This window comes from Ptychodera flava, chromosome 20 (genome assembly GCF_041260155.1).
Source record: "Ptychodera flava strain L36383 chromosome 20, AS_Pfla_20210202, whole genome shotgun sequence".
In the NCBI taxonomy this organism is placed as follows: domain Eukaryota; kingdom Metazoa; phylum Hemichordata; class Enteropneusta; family Ptychoderidae; genus Ptychodera; species Ptychodera flava.
This window is the reverse complement of record NC_091947.1, coordinates 3,604,078-3,628,645: the sequence shown is the minus strand read 5'-3', so window position 1 is coordinate 3,628,645 and position 24,568 is coordinate 3,604,078. Positions and strand designations below refer to the sequence as shown.

General features: G+C 37.6%; 1 protein-coding gene across 1 annotated transcript in view; it reads left to right on the top strand.

Annotated features, from left to right (window-relative positions):
- LOC139119783 (uncharacterized) overlaps window positions 1-4,368 on the top strand; it is a 74,627-nt gene extending 70,259 nt beyond the window's left edge. The window contains exons 11-13 of the mRNA XM_070683670.1: window positions 463-575; window positions 850-921; window positions 1,111-4,368. Coding sequence (XP_070539771.1) covers window positions 463-575; window positions 850-921; window positions 1,111-1,415 — 490 coding nt within the window. The 3' untranslated portion in view covers window positions 1,416-4,368. The remainder of the gene's footprint in view (window positions 1-462; window positions 576-849; window positions 922-1,110) is intronic.
- The last annotated feature ends 20,200 nt before the right edge of the window (window positions 4,369-24,568 follow it).

Genomic DNA, 24,568 nt, shown 5'->3' with positions numbered 1-24,568 from the left:
TGCATTGGCCCCAAACTGAGTTGGGTGACACTACGAATGATTGAGTTGGCAGCTTGGCAGTCCATGGGGTATTTTTCATTGTAGTGTAGAATAACAACCAAATTACTTGTCAACTTGACAGAAAAAGTGTGATGTAGGCTTAATGTTAAATAAGTTCAAAGTATGAATAGAAATGAAGTTAATGAAATCGAATTTAGGACGATCGGTGCTTGGTGGTCTCCGTTTTTAAAGTGCACCATTCCTGGTCTGCCCTGCGAGAAGTTATAGCTATCGTCCCTATATTGTCATAATACATAGATTTGCAGTTTTAGATATTTGCCCTCTTACAGCATATATCAAAATGAGGTTAATAACTGATAGAACGCAAACTAACAAAGTGAAAAAAAACCAGTCAACAAAATACCCAGTCCCTACTCACATGACACTTTGTCAATAACTACCGTTATAATGTTTCTGTTACAGCGATGTCTTGGAGAGAAAATCTGCATCAGGAACGTACAAGAATGCAAATCTGAGTGGAATCCCACACAAGAACATTGATCCGTTACTACTGCCAATATCCCCACTTGTCACAGGTCAGGATAATTCCATTTAGTTTATGCAGTGAGATTGTTAATCCTCGGAATTTTTCAGATTCCTTTCCTGTAATGTTGATGGAATGTAATTAAAATATTTGGACATTGGAATATTGTTATGACTGTGCTGATTTATGCTACTGAATATGTTATATACAGATAGGCACACACACACATATATAGCTATTCTATACATTACACACACACACACACGCACACACACAGCATAATTAAGTGCTTGTTAAGACTTTAATACATGTTTTGTGTTCCTCAGAGAAAAGTCACAAAAAGAAGAAAAAGAAGAACAAAAACAAGAGAGCATCTTCGATGGAGGAGATAAAGAAAGGTACGCAGTGTTTAAGCTGTTCACCCCAATTCCCTTTAAATAGTTCCACATTCACCATTGATAGCATTGGGATTTGGGCCAAACCAATGTGATAAAAGGGTAAAGCAACACTGAAAGATATTGACTCGACTACTATGCCTACATGTACACTGTATACACACAGGATGAAACTTGCTCTCTTGTTTTCAGGTAACTCTCTCGCTGTAATGCAACCAAGGAGGCCGTCTGAAGAAATTTCCTCCAGTAAAGCACCAATGGAGGATGACTTTGAACTTGCCGTGGATGACCGACCTCTGACCCTGAGACGGGAAGTTCCCAAACAGCCATCCATGGAGCATGCAAAGTCCAGACCATTGGAAAGACACGGAAGCTGGAAAGAGCAAGATGATGTTTTTGCGCCGGAAGAGCCGGAAGAATTGCAATCTGGAAAATTCAAAAACGACAGCGCCCATTCCAAGTACCCAAATTATAAAGAGATTGAATCTGTCACGTAGATTTCACATCAGGTGTCACGGGTCACTATCCATGGCAACAGGCAGGTGTCAAAGATTGCCATCCATGGCAACAGGGAGTTGTCAAAAGTCAGCCTACTTTGAATGAAGCACCAGTGATTGCGACCCTCAGAGAAGGGCAATTGATGTACATCTGAGAAGTGACGTTTAATAACGCAACAGAATGAACAATGTTTTAGAAAGAAAGTCGTCCATGAAGTGTGCTTACTGAACTCCAATATTTTCAATTTAAATCAAGAGAGAATACATGTACCATGTTGTAATTTCACAACATATGCATGTTGCAAGTAAATTACTGTTTTAGGTTAGAAAGAGATGTCGTTGAAAAATATATTAAGATATCTTATGTGAAGCTGCATTGATGTTACTGGTACTATATTTGTGACAGAAAATCAGCATTCAACTAAAGAACCAAATTTTACAGCATATATTATGGTAAATAAAAAAATGGAGGCTGTCTTCATTGTCAAGCAGGGCATAATAAATTTAGATAAAACATGGGGAAAAGCGACGGGAAACTTGCAAGTTTTCATTGTATTTGTATAATTATTTACCAGTCAAATTCTGTAGGGATGAATTTAAGAAATTCCTCATTTAAATTTACTGATTAAACACGGATGATGTCTAGACTTTCTGATGACAGTATCTGCAACAAGGTAATTCACATGTTAACCCTCTATTATTAGGAATCATCCAGTGATCATGTCAGATTATTTAAAGATTTGCTGTATGAATTTGCTACAGTTGATCACTGTGGCAACAACAGTACTGCCTTTTTGACTATAAACGCTGCCCAAGTTTCATGTTCCATAAAACTTTCAGACTTTCTGTGATAACCATTACTGTACAATATTGGTGTAAATTTAAAACAAAAGAATAGATAAAAGTAATTTTGTACATTGCTAGCTTTTTTGACTGCAACATAGCAACAGACTGTCTGGACAAAAAGAGACGGCAAATAAACAAAAGAATAAATCCAATGTTTGTAGAGGGCAGTGTGGTACATCTGTGGTTTGCCAGTTTCAGCAGCCACTCATGATTAATATTGTACGTTAAATTACGTGATTGCAACTTGATGTCCCGGAAACATTAACCAGATTTGGATATAATGCTGAAAGATGACACTGAGCCGGATTATCTTGCCTCAATCAAGTGAAGTTTGTGTTGAACTACAGACTAGCAGTTCAAGAGAGATTTCAGCTGTGGATTTCATCTTTCCAGTGCATTCCAGCAAACAAAGAAAGCATTCCACATAAAACTGGTACATCTGAAGTTCATCATTTCAAGTCATAGGTTAGCTTGAAAAGCTACAAACTTGTTACTTCTTTTGTTATTTACCTTGACCATAGCTCAGTTTAATTTGTATCTTGGAGGAAATCATTATTTACTTGTACTTTTATCGTCTGTTTTATCAAACTCAGATTTTGCAGTGATCTGCTGATACTTAACATAACTTTGCATTTACATTGACACTATTGGAAACGTTGTTGTTGTTGTTGTTGTTGTTGTTGTTGTTGTTGTTTTATAATTTTTTGCATTCAAGTGTTCTAAACTCTCACAAGTATTGCATTAAAATGATACAACTCTGAAATGGAAATATTTCCGTGAAATATATTCAAATGAGGTAATATTTTGACTAGCAAATATACACCATCAGTGTTATTGTTGAATGTCACTTTATACTTCATAGAAACTGATCAGTCTGTCTGTCTGATGAACATCTTCTTACACTGTCATGCAATATCATGTTTGCAGAAAATGTTAATAAGATAATATTAAGGATAAGTGTGCTTGCTGAACGAAGGCAATGCTTTCAGGAAAATTATAGGCCTGTGTGAGTTTACTTTCACAACAAAGTTGTGCAAGATAGAATTACATTTACTTAATGAAGAGCGGGAAAGCCCCTTCCTGGATTTGTTTTTCAGAGTTTTCACAATTGCCAACAGGAAAAAATTACTGAACTAGTGAAAGAAATGCATACAACATTACAGCTGTTCTGGTGAGCAGAAAGATGAACTGATTAAGGTAGTATGCCCCTCAAACTTGACAGACTCCGCTTTTACTCAAACTTTCCATGAGAAAACTTGAAACCATTCTCTCAAAAATCAAGAATAAAAATCAGGGGTCACCATGCAAAATTTGGTACTACAGAAACAATGCATCTCTGTGTCAACTGTATCGGCAATGATTATATTTTTGATTGGCACAAAATTAAGGCAGTGAAAACACTATTTGTTCCTGAAGCTTTGAAATGAGTACCTACAATTGGTGGGACACAGACGCATTGTAAAATATTGACTCTGAATATCTGTCCCTGAGGAGCATTCTATGCTAGATAACTCATCTATGCATTGACTTGTCTCAACCCTGTCATGACCTAGCCTTGCTTTAGTCCTATCATTGGTCAAGGCAGGGTCAAAGCAATCTTTCACCAGTAAGTTGTAGGCAATAATTGATGTTCCCTTGGAAGGGGGGGGGGGGGCATATGCAAAAAATGCACTGCCAAAATCTCTAGTTATACTGACGTTTCATAGGTAAAATGTGGGCTTTCTTACCATATATGGAGATACATATGCAGATTTAATATAACTGAGTAACTATAATTGCTATTGAAAACACTGCTGGACATTAAATGAATTGTATACTGGAAATGATACAGACAAATGTGAGATTAAACAGAATAACTGCAGCTTTGACATTTTCAATTTCTGTAGCTGCAGTATCTAGATGAATGACATTTATGAATTGTTTACTCGATACATGATGTATCTATAATTGCTACATGATGCCATGCAAGACTAAGACTTGTTGTCAAATCCTTAAATTCTGTTAGTTGAATGCTCGTACTTAAGGAATATGTAGCTAACCATATCTTACAACTGGGAAAATAAGACAGTGCTGTAATAATACTGGATTACACGGCCACTCTCAACAACTCAAACCTTGCTTCTTCTTTTTTGGACTGGAAACATTATCTTTCTGTTTACAGCACATTTACCCATTTCCAGTGTCAGTTTTAATGGCTGTATTTTCAGTTTCTTGTCTCCTTTATCTGGTATAACTAGATTTTTTATGTGTCAGTCTACGTGAAAGTTTAGATTCTAAATATGATTCTAAAGTGGCCAAAGACAGGGCCATTATGGAATATTAGAGTTATCAAAGTCCATTCGTATAAGTTACTATAATAAAAGGATGGAGTGATCACCCTTACACACTTTTATCGATCAAAGTAAATTTAATGTTTTTGCTGTATTGAGTAATTAGTTTTCATTTGAAATTTAATGTGTATATGTTAGCCTTTTTTATTGTTTGTAATATTTTTATAAAAGCATACTCTGCACACTGTGTAAACTTGTCATTTGTCACTGAGGGCGCACCCATACTTAGATAGCTAGTTCATTAAGTTGCTACTTGCTGTCCATGGCAATGATCAATTTCAAATTACTTGTGTTACAGAGCACACTAACCTGTTGGGAGAGTCTTGCATCCTGTCATACATAGAGGGCGCTCTCTTACTTGCCATTCAGCAGTTAAACACACCAACATTGGGTTGCGATTATTTATGCCTTGTAATTGATGAAAGTCAAAATTTCTTTCCCTTGATGTCATGAGATTGTACTGCTTAATGGTACAAAGTTCTGTTATTTCTACCGAAGATACTCTCTCATTTGATGACAATTTCAGAGTTATGTGATGCATACACAAGAGTGTCATATTTGTTTATCGCCATTGCTTATAGAGGCAATTTCATTTTGGACACAGATTTTACAAACAAATGACTTCATAGTAAGTACTGTAACTGATCTGAAAAAAAAAGTGTGCAGTTGGTTTCACTTGAGATCACTGTATTGCAATCATTATTTAATCAATGTCATTTTGTTGTTGAGCTCAATTCTTGTGATGGATACAGATCTGCAGAGTTTGCATTTCCATGGTTCACACTGTTCATGCCATAGAAATATGTACTCTCAATTCTAGGTGTATGTACAAGCAATGGAACATACAGACATGTCTACACACTGTAAATCATTTTGTAAACTTTGCTGCCATTGTGTTTGCATTGAATCTTCTCAAAGACATCAGAGAAAGGCTTTCTTCTGTGAAATACTGTTTCATTTTCTGTATTTTGGTAGAATGCACCTCTGGAACAAATATTCGAAGTGTAAATTTTTTTCAGTAGTTTGCTGGCCAACTAATATTGACTCATTTTCAAGCCAATGTAGAAATGAAATTTTATTTTCATCATTATCTGGTTGAGAAAATCAAAATTCTGATTTTACCCCATAGTGTTTTAACATAGGGATAGCCATTTTGAAATTCAAATATCAGTAAAGTTTTGGTAGTTTATTTCTTTGATACCAAAATGTGCATTTTGACCCTTGATATTCATTTTTATCATGAAAGAGAATTATTTAAAAGTTTCCTTGGTCAAATATGAGAAAAATTTAAATCGTGTCAAGGTGGCTATATTGCCTGAATACTGTGACAGAGAACCAGCAGGTGGACAAAGAGTTGAAGCATTGATCTGTATGTATGATGTATGTATGGTGTATGTATGTATGGTGTATGTATACCAGCATAAGTTTCCTTGTCAGTAAGTGTTACAGTGCTACAGGTCATTGAGTTTGTGTAATCTCATCCAGTGCAAACTTTAAACACAGTGATACCAGATCCTGTAAACATAATACTATTCATTTCAGCTGAATTTAGAATTCTGTAATCTGTAATGAATTTCATTAATTTATTTTGGTAAATTTTTTCCACCATATAGTCAAGATAATTTGTAATTACGGTATCCCAGAGGTTAGGTTTTACAACAGAATCAAAACAGGTACTCAGTCAACTAGAATTGCATACTTGGAAGTGTATTATGGTGCAATATGTAACAATGTGTTCTGTCCTTTCCTTTTAATTGATAATTTAAGAAATTGTTGTACGATATATCATAACTATAATAACTTATTACAGTTGGCATATTTTTAAAATTATTTATCAAATAAAAGATTCTGAGAATGATTACATTACCAGGTTGTTATCGTGTTTTGGTTGTCATGGTGATATGTATGTATGCTGACATTGTACTTGTGCTATCCTAGGATCTCTCTCTCTCTCTCTCTCTCATATATTTCTCTGGAGTAAGATACATTTAATATTACATGTACTATGCCTGGATGAGTTTTTCATCTGTATATTTGTGAAATGATAAGCCAACATTGCTGACTAGCTGTTCAAATATTCTACCTTAAAATCAAGAGTTACCAATCAGGAATTGGTAAATATGGCTAAATTACAGTGAAAATTCAAATTACAAGGTGTCAGGTAACACGAATGTATACATGTCAGTCGAAATTGATGATCTCCATGGGTAGTTCAGTGTTTGTTAAGGTTATGAACTTTCATGTCACAGATATGCAGGAAAATGTCATTTTAATGTTGCCATTTAATTGAAATTTCACAAAAGTCTTGGTAAAAGCCATTTCGAAAAATGTGTCCAAACATTGTGTCAAATGCTAGATTTCATATGACTTAACAAAATTATGTTTCAGTAAGAACCATGACAAATACTAGCTCAGCAGTTTGAGCTTTGCGTAAATGATATCATTATACATCTATATTACTTGGTCAGAAACCCACTTATTTTTTCCTACATCTGAATGTCACTTGTCAAGGAATGTTTTGGAAATCTTCCCAGAAAGGAAATGACAGTGCTTCACTGTTAATCAGCTCCGTACTTTTTGAAGGTTACAATTTGTCCGTGAGCGGGGCGGGATAAAATCCAAGGGTACAATTCACTTCTACGAAGATGAATCTCAAATAGTATAATTGGATCACCCACATTTCATTGTTGCCTACAACGTATGGTTCCCTGTACATGATAGAGTTTTATACATATCTGATAAAAGTTTCCAAGCAAACACTGTTTTTAATATTCTCCCTCCTCATTCAGCCTCCATTCCCTTGACACCACGGTGTTACATTTCAAATATTACTCTTCCGATCGTGCAAACAATCCGCAATTCGATCTCCAGTGTCGTTTTCCAGATTACACCATTGTTGCTGTGTGTTGGTGTTGTGTACACCGCCCTCAACGGTAATTTCGTTTGACAAACAAAGCAACAGGTGGTTGCTGTCGACAACTATCATCGCCGCCTGCTCACATGCTCCCGTTTGTCTGCGTATCCGGAATGAATTGCGTCATGTTTGCGGAGCAAATTACATCCGAGTGACGTTTACCAATGAGTACAATACATATGTCTGAATTTTACTTTCTTTCCATTGACGAAAGCAAAGACAATATTTTTTGAAATGTAAATGTCTTGATAGGCCTACCTTTTCCTAAATCTCTCCGAAAAACGGAACCTATTTATGTAAGATTAAAGTCGACATTCAATAATCATTTTTGCGGCCGTCAGTCGTAGAGGAGATTGTTTGAAATTTAATGAAGACTAATGGTTGCTGAATATATACACTATGCGCAATCGCGGACTCATGTTCGGTGCCAGACGTGCAGTGCCTATGGAAACTTCATTCAATTTTTGACGGCGAATTCGTTTTCGCATCTCACTCAACGAATCTATGTTCATTTGACCGCAAATATTTGAATTAGATTGTCGATGAAAGTAAACGCACCCATGGTCGCATAATAAGCATTATTCCTAAGCGGAAAGTCGGGTTTATATTTCGCAAAATGATGCAGATGGTCGTGGAAAAAACAAAACAAGACAAAAAACCGGAACACTGCACGTTTTCCAATTGAGTCATCGATTCTGATGACCCGTATACATTCTTGTTATACTGTACGACTTGAGGATAATTATCGTTTACTATCGCTTAATCTAAATGCAGCACTATCGAGGCATATCATTGATGATATATAAACCTGATACGGCAATGGCTCTGGTGAAATAGGACAAATGTCAAGCTTGAACAGTTTTATCGCCCAGTGCTTAACGCATGGTATGAAATATTAACTGCTGGATTCCTTTGAGAGAATAACGTGCGGTCGTTAAATTCGTGAACAATAAGATTAAAATTTGCAACTTTTGTTTATACCCGTTTTAGGCAGCTGCTTGCTCGTCTTTCCTCCAAAAGCAAGTTCTACTGGTCAAGGTGGCAATTACAAAGTAGACCACCACAAAAGTTGGAAGAAATCGGGTCCAATTGCTGTAATGTGTATATTCTATTTAGAGGACAAAAAGACCCCGCATTTGCTTTTTCTTATCACAATTTGTTTTTAAAACAAGAGAGAAATTTAAGCAAATGCCAACAAGATTGATCGTAGAGGGTATACGTGTACATGAGATCCCTTTTCCGCGTTTTTTGAATATTAGCAATTATTTTCGTCATCCATTCATAAATGAATGCAACACACACACCCCAAACAAGTACACACATAAACACAAAAACAAAAGCGGTTTGCTTGAGCCGGGAGGATTTCAATCATATTCAACATGACGGCTAAAGCGGATTGTTCATTACCGATTCTGTAGCGTCTCTGTAACCAGTGACGTAGATGACTATCACGCATTCAAGCAACTCGTGTTTCGCACAATTCAAAGGATTAACTGCGTGGGATCATTGTTCCACTGACATACACACCGCGAGTTTTTCTTACAGCTATCAGTAGCCATGGTAGCTCAGTTCGTAGTCATATAACTTGTTTTGAATAAACTTAGTGAAGTTTCTTTCATTTTTTCAAGACGTCTTAAAGTAACAACAAATTTTAGGAACTGCCATGGTCATATTTCAGTCAGAATATCAAAGCAAGTTCTACTGCTATAATTACAAACATTCTTCAGATGATGAAGATCATCAAAGCCCTTCAATTAATTATCAGTTTAGAATAATTAGCAGAAGTGTAGTATTTGAAATACTTGTTATTTGAATTTGCTTGAAGGTCCTAAGATAATAAAAACAACTGCAGTCACTACATGAAACATCGACACTAAATTGGTAAAAGTTACAGTTTGGGTATCATAATGACTTTTTATCAAATTGTATGAAAGTTAAAGTATTAAAAGAGTCTGGAAAGCCTTTCTCTGCACGACGTTTATGAAAATTACTTTGATATTAAAACAACCTTGCGAGTAACTTTCATTTTTAACCTTTAACCTTCACGAGTGACGTAATTCGAAGAACTAAGAGGCTATGTGGTTTATTTAAGGTTTCGCTTGGAGCAACAGGGATAGAAATTTGAAGAAAGTACCTTTAAGTTTGTAGAAAATTCAAAACTTACCGATACAGAATGAGAATTCAGCTAGACTGCCTTTACTAGTAATGATTCAGTGGGTTCTCTACCACGGCAAGTTTCTTTTTAAAACTCGAAGTCCAAAGATCTCACGAACTGGCCTACATTCGATATATAGATCAAGGTCACATTCGATGTTGAACAACTTGATTTAGATGCACGATGATATATAGGCCAGTCGTGACGTGCTCTTGGCTCTGAAGTGGGCGATGGATAAAACTTGCCGTAATTAATCCGGCCAGTCCAATAAAAACCTACCGTTGTCTATCAGTGTAGTCCAATAAATCAATAACAATGACTATAATCAAGGTAAACATTCAATGATACCTTTGTTCAAGCATGGCATATGTAATGCATGAAGTGCATTAAGTATGATTACTGTCATTAAAATGTGGCATGGTCAGTTAGTCAGCACGATAACCTCGTCAAGGTCAGTTAATAGAGCGATGAGACTGGTTATCATTGGTAAGCATGCCGGCTTTCTCATATGCCAAGGTATTTCGCCAACAATAAGAGTGCGACAGATTCATAAACAAGGCAACAAATAATTCACTTCTCATAAAATTCAAAATCTATCATTGGATTATTCAAGTGTTGCTGAACATTTTTCTTTCAAACAAAATCATGTTGCATATTGTTTTTACGTCGATGGCAATGACCGGTTGACCCGTATCTAAAACGGCCAGACCTACAATTTGCGAACAGACGGGTGCACTTTCCTCTGCCAGTCAATATTTATGCGTTAAATCATAGGCAGTGTATGGGGAAGATTGTTTATGGTTAAATTTGACATAGTTTTCAATTCTAGTGGGTGACGTGTGTCCCACGTGCCACGACTATGTGTTGAGGTAATTGAAGGGCTTCACAGGTACACGTTTCATCGGTTTGTTTGGCCAATAGGAGGATTTGTAAGGCTTTGTTGTGGCTTGGCTGTTGTCATTTTTCACGACTGGGCAGCCCACTAATCCGCTTTCAGTAAAAAAAATCAATAATTTGTTTTGTTCGAAAAGATTTCACAATTAAAGTTGGATTATGCTTCGTGTGGTGTCACACGTCTCCGTGACACACACAGTAAAGAAGCCTTTAAAATAGGTCCTCTCTGATTGGTCGAAATCGATGGAGATAATTAATAGAAGCTATTCCATAATAATGAGGTACACATGTATACGTCATTATGTTGACCTGAGTTGTAGCGAGGTGTTCACAACAAAGCCGTGCGAGCCGCAATAACGTTACACCAGGTCCATTACTTTGGGACCTCGTTGACTTTTTCATTCACCGGGACAATAGGGCTATAGCTGCACCAAAGCAAAGGCCCAAAAGCCCAGTCAACTGCTCAGTATAGCTCGTACGCACTCACTGTCGTGTCGTATACAGTTACGGTAACCGGGGTTGACTACTTGTACGCAGCGATTTCCAGCCGTCAACACTGCCACACCAACGGTACACACCTCTCCGAGAACCGAAGTGTTGTTGTACATTACCGCTAGTCCAACGACATCCATCAACACATAACGGACACGCAGAGTATTTAGTTTACGTTAAAACTGTCTCTCCTCAACCCACCCTGCTGAGTCAAGCAAAGGAAACACACTGAAAAATGACTTCACCACCAGCTAGCGGTTTTTACAGCAACAATCGAACGATCGACGCGAAACTATCACAGCCTCATGAAATAGTCAAGGTGAACCGACAACAAGAGAAAATTCTGGAACTGAATTTCCAGCAGTACAAGAATATTGATGAAATTACACTGGAAATTACGGCGGCAGAAACTGGCTTAAGTGTTCGAGATTGCGAGGTAAAATAAACGTTATACATCATTTGTGAGTCGATTTTAATTGACAACATTTTGCACGTTGTGATCTATCGCCATGTTTTCTACGTTCGTCTTTATGTTGAAAATCTAGCGTGGTGCACAGCATAGTCCGATACCTTATACCATGTCAAGCCCGTCCCCGGCATATTTAATGGCCTCTATTGTCCTTTTATCTTCATTCCCGCTTCAGAAATGGTTCCAACATCGTAAAGCATTGTGGAGGAAGAAAGAGGGGCTGTCACCGAACAGTCATCACATCACAGACTGATCATCACACAACGATCCAAAGCTAAAACGACGATTGTGTCGGGTGTTTAGTTCCGTCACGTTGTATTCCAAAGGCTGAAAGCTATTATAGTGTATGCTGTCAACACTAACACCATAGTTCAGACATGTGTATCGCCTATCCATCTCCAAAATTAAAACCTCTAACAAATTAAATCTGGGACACTGAAAGGGACTGCATGTTATTTTATTGCGTCAGCGTCGCACAACACATAGATGCTAAATATGTGTCCGTTAATCGCCATCTGTGTCTTTCCCGTCTATTTTGATGAGTTTATTTGCATTAAATTAATACACAACACGCGAGCTTACCTGCAATCTGTCCTGCACATCACGCAGAGACATGGAGAAATTGATGTAAGGCAATCAAGACTGCAATAGCCTGGCGGAAATAGAAGGGATGGGAAGGCACGGGGATGAGGATTTTTGTGAATTTTATTTAAAAAAACAAGAGGCTGAAACATTTTCATTTACGGTATGACTTCTGTTGGACAGTAAGCAACAGAACTGAAAGACTTAAAAGTTTTACATTTCGATATTTTTGTGGTGTACATTTTCGTTTCTGTATATATTTTAAATCAAAATTGATATTGTATAGTTACCGAACAAAGACCCTTTTGAAGAGAGTCGGCCATTTTTGTTGAAAGCGATGACTATCTTGAATGTGTGGATTACGCTGTGTTATTACGCGGTGAACAAAGCTTCAGTACAAGCTGCATCGATCTGTGCTACATTGAATGCATAATTTATGAATTTAATTTGCATATATTGTATTGGACCTATTTATTTTGTCTGATTTTCCCCATTGGGGAAAGCAAACGTGTTGTTGTAATGCCTGTTACTTTCTCAACGTGCAATATTCGAGTTGTTTGTTTCACGAGCTCACGAGAGTTGTTTTCCTTCCTTCCTACGGGATTTGTCTTGAAAGCCTGCGGGCTTATGAACTATGAACTATTGTCCTCTGTTCAAACGTGTTTGACATAAAAATTGGAGTTTTCAGAAAAAAAACTGTCAAATAAATCTATACATCGAAGACGTAATTGCCCTCTCTTTTTCTCAAATATCTACTTTGAACTTTTAGTGATTATATTTCTTTATTATTTTTGATCACGTGAGACATCCGTTCCTATCTTGAAAAAAGCCTAGCGTGTGTGTGGCCCCACCAATAATTGGATTAAGTTTACCTACATTTGTGAAATAGTGAACGAGGTGAGTAGCCATACAAATGGTCAGATACCAGTAACGTTGAAAACAAACGTCGCCTGCGTCTAGAATTTCAATCTGCGGTTCATATATACTGCTGGTGCAAAAAATAAAAACGAAACTGTTTTCTTCGTAATCGTCAGAGAGGACTCCTGATACTAATTAGTACAGCCAGGTCATATTTGCTTGAATGTTGTATACCTACAAGTCATGTCATAGGGAATTCTCTGAACCTTTCTGTTGTGAACGAAAGCACTACTATGAAGCGACCACATCTGCGTTCTGTATGTTTCCAAATATGGCCGCTCTGCTCAGAAACACTGACAGTGCATGCAGTTTGTGCCTTATCGTAGATCATGCTCCTTTTGTTCCCGCTCTTCATTATCAAACTGTCGAGTGAAATCCAAATCAGACTGGGACCAGCTGCCGGCCGCGCCATACGTGTTGCTAGGCGCCAGTGACGAGCTGATGCCAAACGGTGCAAACACGGATAACGGTGAATTGGTGCTAGAAGTAGCAACTACAGCAAAAAACAGGATGGTTGGACAGTCTCATATACATTACGTTTACTTTTTTGTAGGTGGCACACAAGTTTTGTTGATAACATTGTAGATAAAAAGAACCGACTCATTTGAATGTCTGGATAGAATACACAAGGGAATTGCTAAATTAGTAAAGCTACTGCAGTGAACTGCAATAAAACTGCTTACACTAATTAGTTTCAGCTGTAGCCAGCTGGCAGATTGGCGTGTAGTGTGTTATAACTGGGCAGTTTCTGTTTCACCCGTGGCTACTTTAGTGTTGACCAAGGTTACTTGATACAGACAAAAAAATTCTGCTCGTCCAAAGGCAAAACTAGCTCTGTCTGGGGGTTGTATATAGAAGTTTACGATTGGCACCCTGTGTCAAGATTAAGATACAATGTAACATTTTACGGTGCACTGGTCCATGTACAAATCTTGTTTATTTCAACTTCTCCAGACAAACTGTCTGCATGGGACATACAATGTTGTCGACTTTGCAAGCTAGGTACAGCTGAAACTAATTAGTGTGAGCAGTTTTATTGCAGTTCACTGCAGTAGCTTAGTAATTTAGCAATTCCCTTGTGTGCTCTATCCAGTCACACAAATGAGTCGGTTCTTTTTATCTACAATGTTATCTACAAAACTTGTGTGACACATACAAAAAAGTAAACGTAATGTATATGAGACTGTCCAACCTCCTGTTTTTTGCTGTATTTGATGCGATATTGAATCGATTTTAACATTTTACGTGCTCTTTACAGATATGGCTATTGCATAAGTGTTTCACATTGACAAAACTCTGAAATGAAAGTAGGTCGTGATATTGGTGACTGAATGACAGTGTTTTGATTTTTGGGAAGCACGTCAATGTCAGAAAGAGACATGGAATCACGTGATATCAACAACACAATAAATAGGGGAAACCTACGATCTCTTCGCTGATGTTTTCAAGCCATCCCGATTAATTCGCTCAGAGATTGTTGTTTGAAAAATACACGAGTACTATCCACAGACAACTTTACATGCAATAGATATCAAAGAAAACAAATATTTGCCTGAATCTCCATGTAAGCCCTTATATTTTACTGTAAATAAAGGTGGATCCTGATTTCTCTCTCCATTTACCTTAATTCAATTAAGATAATTACATCTCCCTGTCTCCTGAAAATAGACCCGTCCACACAATAACGCACCCGATCATAAAAATAGATGTAGAGCTAGCTACGTTCACATCTTTTCTTGATCCTTGTTGTTCTTGTAAGCTGATAGTAGACACACTACCGATAACAGCAAAGAACAATAAAAGGTGAAAACGTCGCCATTTCTACATTTGAATTTAATCAGCAATCGAAAATAAGGGTAGCATTTCTATTACATGTAATTCCCGGACCTTATGTAAAAATTCATGGCGGCGTCGCGTTCGAACAATATGAGCGAAACAGTTTTAGAACACATGTGAGTTGCATGATGATGCATGATGTTTTACATACGTAAAAAGACATTATCAACAGAGACAGACAATATATAACAAGACAGACAGACAGACAGACAAACAGACAGACAGACAAACAGTCCAAGAAACAGACAGATAAAAACAAGCGAAGACAAAGTTACCGAACGGATCGTATGCATGTCATGGATTGATACAGTCAAGATTGAAACTCGAAGATCATGCAGACTGCAGACGTTATTCCATACGAATGGCAATGGGACAGAGAACGGGGATTAATGCCAAGAGATTTACAGAAATGGGAAAGTTGGCAGTTAGCCGAGCGACACGACGTCAAACATGCAAACACTGTGACACAGACATGCAGATAGTAACAGATTGAAGAACACTTTAGTCATTGAGAATGGACAACATAACTCTCATAGATGCCACGTAGAATTGTGATAATACGGAATAATTGTCCTTTTTGAAAAAAAATTATCTTAACATGGAATTTCGTTGTATAACAGTTTGTTTTAACCTTAGCTTGCCATAATTTTAACTCATTAACCTTGTTGGACAAGCTTTGAACGCTTCATTGCCCCAAATGTCAACTCTATTGTCACTTTCATTCATATTTACTCAGCCATACGAAGTAATCAGTGTGTACATAAATCTGGACCGACAGGAGTTTGAGGAGCGTGGTCCCACTTTATGAGTCACTGAAATGCGACCGTACCTAAATCCTTAGGTACATCTCGAACGTCTTGAGACAACAAAGAAAAATGCTTTCTTGGTATTAAGTTTACTTTTATCGTGAACATTAAACAATTACGCCGTGCATACCAACGTGTCCGAAGAAAATATATTTGAGGACCTAAGATGTGTCAGAAAGTTCTTGGCACATTTTTAGTACACGCGTCTCATTGGCTACTGTATCACTTTTGAGTAGCATTGACGGTTGTGACACCCTAGCTTACCTATTCCGGAAAGAAGTGGTTCCGGAGGGTCCTACTGAATTTTGTGAACCTGGTATAGTATTTTACGTCAAATGGATATTACTAGACCAGTTTTTGCGTCATATTTTGATGCCGTGCATTATAATGAATACCTTCAGTGAGCAATTCGATGCCCCGATGAATAGTAAACTATAATAGTTTATGCTACCGGTGGCATATCAAGCGTGACGATATACATATATCGCGTGTTTGTTCTACCCTATTCACCCCGAGGGAAAGCAATTTTGTTTTATGCGATTAATTTTCACCGACACGCCGATGTCGCATTGCCATTCATTGTGTGATAGGGCATGCGGCAATTTGCAATTCCTCCATTTAACGATGACGTCATTGACGATTTCACTTGCCCGAGAGCTTTAAAATTTACACATTTGAATCACCTTGACTGTTCTGGAAATATCGTGCCGTGATTGTATTACGCCATCATTAAATTTTCTGAGAACTGAGTGAACTACCAGCGTGACTGAAAAATCAATTAACAATTATAACAATTTTCTACAGGGTCTATGATTAAATACACGTAAAGAATCAAGTTGATAAAACGGTGTAATTTACAAGCTCTTGCAACTATACTTTGAGTTTCATAGTTCGAGTTGTTCTCCCGTCAAGTACACATTTTACGACTTGCTATCGCTACACAAACCTGAAGTGTTATAACCTTGGATATGAACATGGCAGCAACCGCTTGTAAAGTTAATCATGATGATATCTACAGAGATCAAAATAGACCTGATAGAATGGTGGGGCTAGCTCTGGAGTATTAATGGCAGTCAATGATTATATACTGCCCCCCCCCCCCCCACACACACACACACTCTCTCTCTCTCTCTCTCTCTCTCTCTCTCTCTCTCTCTCTCTCTCTCTCTCTCTCTCTCTCTCTCTCATATAAACAGGGCGAGGGGCAAAGTATAAAAATAGCCCGACTGCTATAATTAGAACGAAACATGATTGTAGCCAACACCCTGGCCTTTGAATAAACCTAAAGGTACCTGATCATAGCATCCACGGCTATTTAAAAACAGGTCACGATGGCACGAAGTACTGAATTCTTTTTCAAGTTCGTTGGAGTGAAATGTATGAAAAAAGACTGACAAAAAAGTGTGCTGCAAATAAACCGATGCAATGTATATAAGAATAGTGCGGCACATTCCACGAGTGTCAACAACGCAACTCGGCAAAACAACCCAACCAAAAAACTCCGAGCAATGCTTGACCACAATTTTAAAAATTAGAGACTTCAAAGAAGCAATGATTCACAAGGCCATGCTTACTGAAGTACAGTTACTTCTTGAAATACAAAAATACCTCGCTTGTTCAGAGATGGAGTATAGACGAAACACATATGGAGCACAGACCTAATCTGCCAATGGTCACGAAAAACGGGGGTAATTGCGATTATTAGGCCAAAAAAGAAGATTTGTTTCTGGTCCTATACGTTCATGTGATGCGATGACGTGATTTTCTTTTCTTTTCTTTTTTTTTATTCCTAACAATGTTGGTTTGGCATAGTGACGCAACAGTTATTGTCTTTTATCACTGGCTGCAAAATACTTCCGTTTTCTTTTTAGCATTTTTGGACATGCATCTCATAATTGAGGCCGGTCACCACACGTAATTCTGACTCACTCAGAATTTTTACGAGGCGCAGCTCCTGAAATGACGCGCGCGCTGACCTGAAACAAATCTACTTTTTGGCCTTATCGACTAAGAAGGTTCGAATGCGAGCTTGGCAGTGAAGATCAAAGCTCTCAGCCGATAGAGAGCAGTATCAGCAAGATTATTACGGAGATGGACCACAGTTTTCAATGTCTGTCATAACGTGGGGCCTTAGTTATGAAAATACGATTCAGATAATTTCCTGCGGAAATTTGGATCAATATGAGCACTTAAAGATTGGTCACTCTAAAATGTGATTACACTGGCTCTCATCGTTCCCTCTCTTTAGTTGACTGAACATGGTCGTCCGAATGACCAGGTATAGGTACTAGTACTGACCCGTCGAGTGTGGCCTTGTGAATATCTGATACAGCCTTTTTTCCAGGGCACTTAAATCGGTAACGATAACACCATTGACCCTGTTTTAGTAGATGCAGACATATAATATCCATTGAGGCTTGAAACAAGAATTGCTTTTATTGTATTTCAAGCCTTTGATATCACACCATTAACGCTGCATTGATTAATCACAAAAGCACACGGATAAACAGAGATTTTGTTACAAAATAAGGCTAAATTAATTCACCGACCGCTACAGTAAGTACATTTACAGGGGGTCCGACTTTCGACTCTGTTATCCTAAAAATTAATCTAGGCTATAGAATGTTAGTCATGGTACATCAGATTATTTCATCATGGTAGTCAGCTTAAACTATTTATGCAAATTAATTTTGTATGAAAGATCATCTCAACTAAAATAAGGTCAATCAATCATCATTATACCAAATATGCTGGCACTTCTAGCCTCTCTGTGTGGCGGGTTTATGCACCGGGGCGTGTTTGTGAACACGGTGTACTCAACGTGACGGTCCCTGTGATAGAAGGACCGTGGCGTACTCTTTCCCATGTGCAACTCAACAGTCTCCGTATAGAATTAGAGTCACGGGGTTCACTTCATGGTCGGTAGGGATTCACTTCATGGTCGGCACAAGCAATTAACAGGCGCGCTGAAGCCTAGCTGTTGTCAGTTACGCTCTGAAAGTGATCCTACCGCCATGTCCATTTCTGCCGTGACAGATCAAGGACACACTTGTCATTGACTAAACGCCGGGCAGTCAATTCAAAGACAAATTCAAAAGTCACTTTACTTTACTATTCTCTATTATTCACATTATAGTAGGTTGTGCTCCATTCGAGCACAAGTAAAACTGCATCTTCGTGCAGGTCAACATTTCTGTACAAATTGTCGGACCTATTCTAAGACTACGATCCTTGGTAAGTTTGCGAAAATGGAACATGAACTGAACTTTCAAACATTTCAATACTGTGGTATCTACGATTGCATCTGTCAATACTGAACATTTATTCTGAATAAATGTAATCATGATAGCCTTTCCTCATGCGTACAGAATACGTATTCTAACGCAAAACCATAGTTTTTTTATCCAGCTCAGTAAGATACTGTCTCATCGCCTGTGGCTACAGCTAATAACGTACAGCATGGATAAAAAGTCAGTGGTTAAAAAAAACTACATATTCTGAATAGTTGGAAATCCAGTAATTGATCATTACGTTTTGTGTATAATTATTATTTCCTTGACAAATAGTCCAGACCTCTGGAGATTATGTCTGGTATTTATGACCCCATGGTGACCCCATTGTGTCCTCATTTCGGTTCTCCCATCATGCCCGTGTCCAGCACTCATTAAACTTGGCTCGCTGAATGCGATAATTTCCCAGCAATCGATTTCTCGCAAGACGATTTATTGATTAGTTTACTCAAAATGACATTGGATGTTGTTCAGATAAAATGATATGGCCAGGCTGTACGTAGATGTATATATCACCATCACTGCGTCATTATTCTGTGTTATCATCTGGCAAGCTGGGTAATCAAGCGAATGCTGCACACAGACGTTACAAATGATACTTAATAGACTTTGTTTTACAAATATTACAGACTCAGAGGAAATAAAGGCGATATTCTATCATCAGTAGGACTCCCCGGAAATTTACCACACAGACATTCGCCTGCCAGCAGTAGAGGGGCCGGTATAAGGGAAAGTGTCCGAAGAGCTAGGAGTATCTGTCACAGCACTGTTTCATTGTCTCTAAGGGTTTACGCTGTTCTTATCTGGACGATTACTGGGAGGTGATCGTACCAAGATGCATTAGGGGACACTTACTTGTACAGCACAGAATGTCACCTGGAGATGTAAGGAGACACATTAGCCCATTGCAAACGGATCAACATTTAAAGATGAGAAAAAAGTTCATTCCGATATCACAAAATTATTATTACATACGACAATTATTTGTAGAGTACAATTCATCATCAATGAAAAATCAACTAAATGAAAATGAATGTACGGTTAACATATTTGCTATAATTTGTTCTCGTCCTTTGGAGTTCTGTACAATGGCATGGCCAAGGCATGGCACATGGCAAACGCTCAATTGACATAGTTTGAACCTTGAGAGGCTTATAGAAACTGAAAGGCAACATTGCATATTTAGAACACTAGAGTGAAAAGTACTTTGTCATCATTATGCATTATGTGTAAATTTTACCTTTTAGTCGATGCGAAACGCTATACAACTGTTTTAATATACGTGGATAAGAAGTCTCTAAACCATGGCCAATCCTTAATTTCTAACCCAACGCATTAAGGTAGTATGCACCTCGAAAATGAAAGACTTAAACTTTTGCTCAAACCCTCCTAAGTCAAACTTTCACCCATCCTCTTACCAAATCAATAGTAATAACCAGGGCTCACCGTGCAGGGTACTAGCGAAACAAAGTGCCGAACATTTTGCGATATTTGTAATTCGAAATGGCCGCCATTCCTGTGTTAACTCTATGGGGAAAGTAAAATTTTGGATTTTCGAAAACTGAGAAAGTGAAAGTTTTTCTTTCTCCAAGAGCTTTAAAATGAACCCCCGAAAGTGGTATTAATCAGAAAAGAATTGTAGAAGTTTGATAGTCCGAATATCTGTCCCCTAGGCGTGTTCTACCTTAATACAGAATGCGTCACAGTGACAGATATTCGGAATCTCAAACTTTTTCATTTTTTCCCTTATTTACCACTTATGGGGTTGATTTTAAAGCTCTTGGTGTAAGAAAAAATTTCACCATCTTAGTTTTTCGAAATTAGAAAATTTTACTTTTCTCCATAGAGTTAACACAGTGATGGCGGCCATTTTGAATTTCAAATATCAGTAAATCTTGGGTAATTTGTTTCTCTAGTCTAAGTACCAAAATTTGCACGGTGACCCCCGATTTTTATTGTTGATTTTGAAAGAGGATATTGAAATATTCCTTGAGGAAAGTTTAAGCAAAAGTTTGGTCTTTCACTTTCGAGACACATACTACCTTAACGGAAGGGTTCAGCCCTACAGTGAAGGGGCAGTCTCATCCATACTCGGAGATATCTCATGGTTTTCTTACCTGATCTGCACAGGCGAGAGATGAGTGAGAAGTAATCGGACATCCAGTTCACTATTTTGATTAAAATATAGTGGTATTATTTAGAGCCATTGTCCGTATAATTATTTGAAGTTGCAACGTAACGTACAGAAGTATCTTCATGATATGCAACATGGGAACGGGTGCTTTCAATAATTCACGTATGCGAAATAAATTAGCTCCAAAGGTGAACAGTGGAAAGACGAAAAAAGCCATTGCACTTTCTTTAATTAATAATATGATATAAATGGGTTGATATGTGCCCGTATTCGCTATAAATAGATGAGATGGCTGCGTATTTTGTATCAAGGCATCAAATTCAGAATGTTGAAGAGATGCAAATAGACACAAGCCGGAATTTATGAATACATTGAAATACGTCAAGGCAATCACATTTACGACTTTAAAAATGTAATGATGTGGACACACAAAACACCGGTCAAAATGTAAAACGTTGGAATTCACTAATTCATTCAACGCATATTATACTAATAGAAGACTCAGATATGGACAAAAATATACCTAACGCAAATTCCGTTTGTTCTACATTTATCATCATTAACGAGAAAATAGCAAAATTTTAATATAATAAAATGAGTAAATGTTAAGCTAAAAGTGAAATACCGCGGCTTGTAACAAAAAGAGTGTTTACAGCGAGTTTGTACCATCGAATTTCAAAACGATTTTAAAGTTCATTTGATGTCGAGGCGTTTTCATCTGCTTAAACGAGGATTCAGAGTCAATATTAATCATATGTTGTTAATGTTCAACGAAATTGTAGCAAAGTGAGCAAACTGTGGACTCTCACATTCCAGAATTCGAATTTAGATGTTTAGATGTTTGATGTTACAGGTGGATGGGTGTTAGATATGCATTTAGCTTGCTACATCTTATGAATGCGCATGCATGATATGTTTAAGACCTGTGTAGCGCATTAGTCATCTAAGGTTCTTCTGTACGTCAAAGGTCTTAAAAAGACTTCAGCAATTAACGACCTGGTCATTAAGCGTTTGCGTTCTGCTATTTAGTACAAATAACGCTGTCTATAAAAATCAAAATTATTGAGACTTAAACTTCTATCAAATCTCCATAGCGATGTATCAACATTATCATAACTTTTAATATGCACTTGTCTAGATAGGTGATGACACATTCTGATTTCGAAACAATCACAACTTTCAGTAATGAAGATGACTTCCTTTGAATCATCGATATGTAAACACAGATGGAGCTGACGTGAGCGATCGACACATCTTTCAGGTTTTAACAATCGATTCATTCACAGATAAGATTTATCATCATAGTGCTGACATAGAAAAAATTAGTAATTTAATGATTGGAAACAGAATTTGGTTAAAATATTCGACTGACACTCAGCAAAGGACATTGCAAAGAAAAATTGTCATAAATGTTTATGTGAAGAAAGTTATTTTATGAAATCATTTTGCGTTTTGTGGGATTACTGTGGAGGTTGTGACAGCGTAATTTTTGTGATGAATTATTTTAGTGAGAGTTAGGAGACAAGGCCTGGTGTGTATGTTGTATTTGAATTCCAGAAATTTTAGCTAATGCATACACTAGGATTATAATTCATGTCCTTTATTCCCCTGTGGATGTTTTTTTTTCAATCGAGATAAAACTACCTTTATCAAAGTCGTCTGCTCTTCTTCGATAGACTATTGGTTTGCTGCAGACTGGAAGACTGGCTATTTTGTCTCATCTGTTTTATTTCTGTGGTAGTTTTAGGGCACTGAGCGTAATTAGTTGTGGGAAATATCAGAACGATTAGAGTTAAAATGTAATAATGCAATGGAGCTAGTGAGTTTGTCATTCCTTTATCGAGAGGGGTTATTTAGTAAAGTGGACGATGACTAAGTGATTGTGCTTCAGAGTCGATAACCACATCACTTAGAAATATTTACATCCCTAAAGTTGAATTTCAAATGCTAATCCAGCCTGGGGGTTATACATAAAATGGTAACCATGGAACGACGGCACTTTTGCTATCATGTTAATTTATCAGTATCCCGCCTCGACCCACACAAATCGAAATGCGGTTTGTATTGGCAGCTTGTAGCGATAGTGTTGTTTCAGTTCATGATTGTTCAAATAATTCTTCCACCGCTCTGATATTAATTCACAGCAAGTGCTCGACAGATTTCCTCCGCTGTCTAGACAATTTTATTAATTCACAAGGGCAAGTAAAATATTTTAAAAGCTTAGCGAAAACGAGCCGATCAGGTCATATTATGCATTTCTAATAAAGGCTTTCAATGTTAAGTAGATATACCACTATTTCATTTTCGTTTATAGAGATTTTGACGGAATCGCAAACGTCTCCCGGACAGCATTCAAAACATAGGAAGGGTCAATTTCCCACAGGGAAAAATGGACTGTGAACGAAATATTAAAGATACCGGTAAAGATAAAGCAACATTCATTCATTCATTCATTCATCCATCCATCCATCCATCCATCCATCCATCCATCCATCCATCCATCCATCCATCCACCCACCTCTCCCTCTCCCTCCCTCTTTCTTTCTCTGTCTGTCTGTCTGTCTGTCTGTCTGTCTGTCTGTCTGTCTGTCTCTCTCTCTCTCTCTCTCTCTCTCTCTCTCTCTCTCTCTCTCTCTCTCTCTCTCATCAGAGATGCAGTGGGTCCCAATTCCAACATATCCGTGGCAACGTCACTTTCATTGGACTGAGATAATTTAACAAAAGATACACCATGCATGTGTGTTACAAATGATCCGTGGTTTTCCTCTAAAGCCATTCAAATATCAGAAATCAATTTCAATAATTCTCCAGGATTTTTTTTTTAGGAAAAGTAACAAGAAATGTTTATCCTCTAGCCCGGCTAATGTAGTATCATGAAATCTATTGGTAGGATTATTTTGTTACGAGAAGATATTTCAGACAGCAATTTGTAATTTGTACACGAACTTACTGTCTGCTTTCTGTATCCCCCTGGTTTAGGGATCATGAATAATTCAACAATGTAGTCTAACAAAGTCTCTATTCGATTATTTTGGAGAACACGATATCAAATCAATAGCTATTGAATTTTTCGTTGCTACATTGTTATATTTAGATAGCAAATCAAAACTATTCTCTTGACATTTTGAATATAAAGGTTACTAGTACTTTGTGTGGAGAGCGATAGATGAGACGATAAAATCATCTCTTTCTCTCAAGAGAAAGCTATTTTCCCTCATTGCGCACCTATGGACATGTTTTACTATCATAAACCTGCTTGCACTAGTGTGTTTTTAACATTGCTCTTGTTTCGCGCTAGTTCTAATTTTCGTCAACACTCTATCAGACTGCATCCTTCCGTTTTCAATCAGCCTAGCGCCTCGCTTTATGCAGCAGTGCCGTTAACATCTCGTTGCGCCCTCTACGGTTGAACGCGCAAACACGATGACATGTTGATGACAGTGAGCGGATCGGTATAATTCTAGGAGAGGGGTTCTAAAGCCATCCA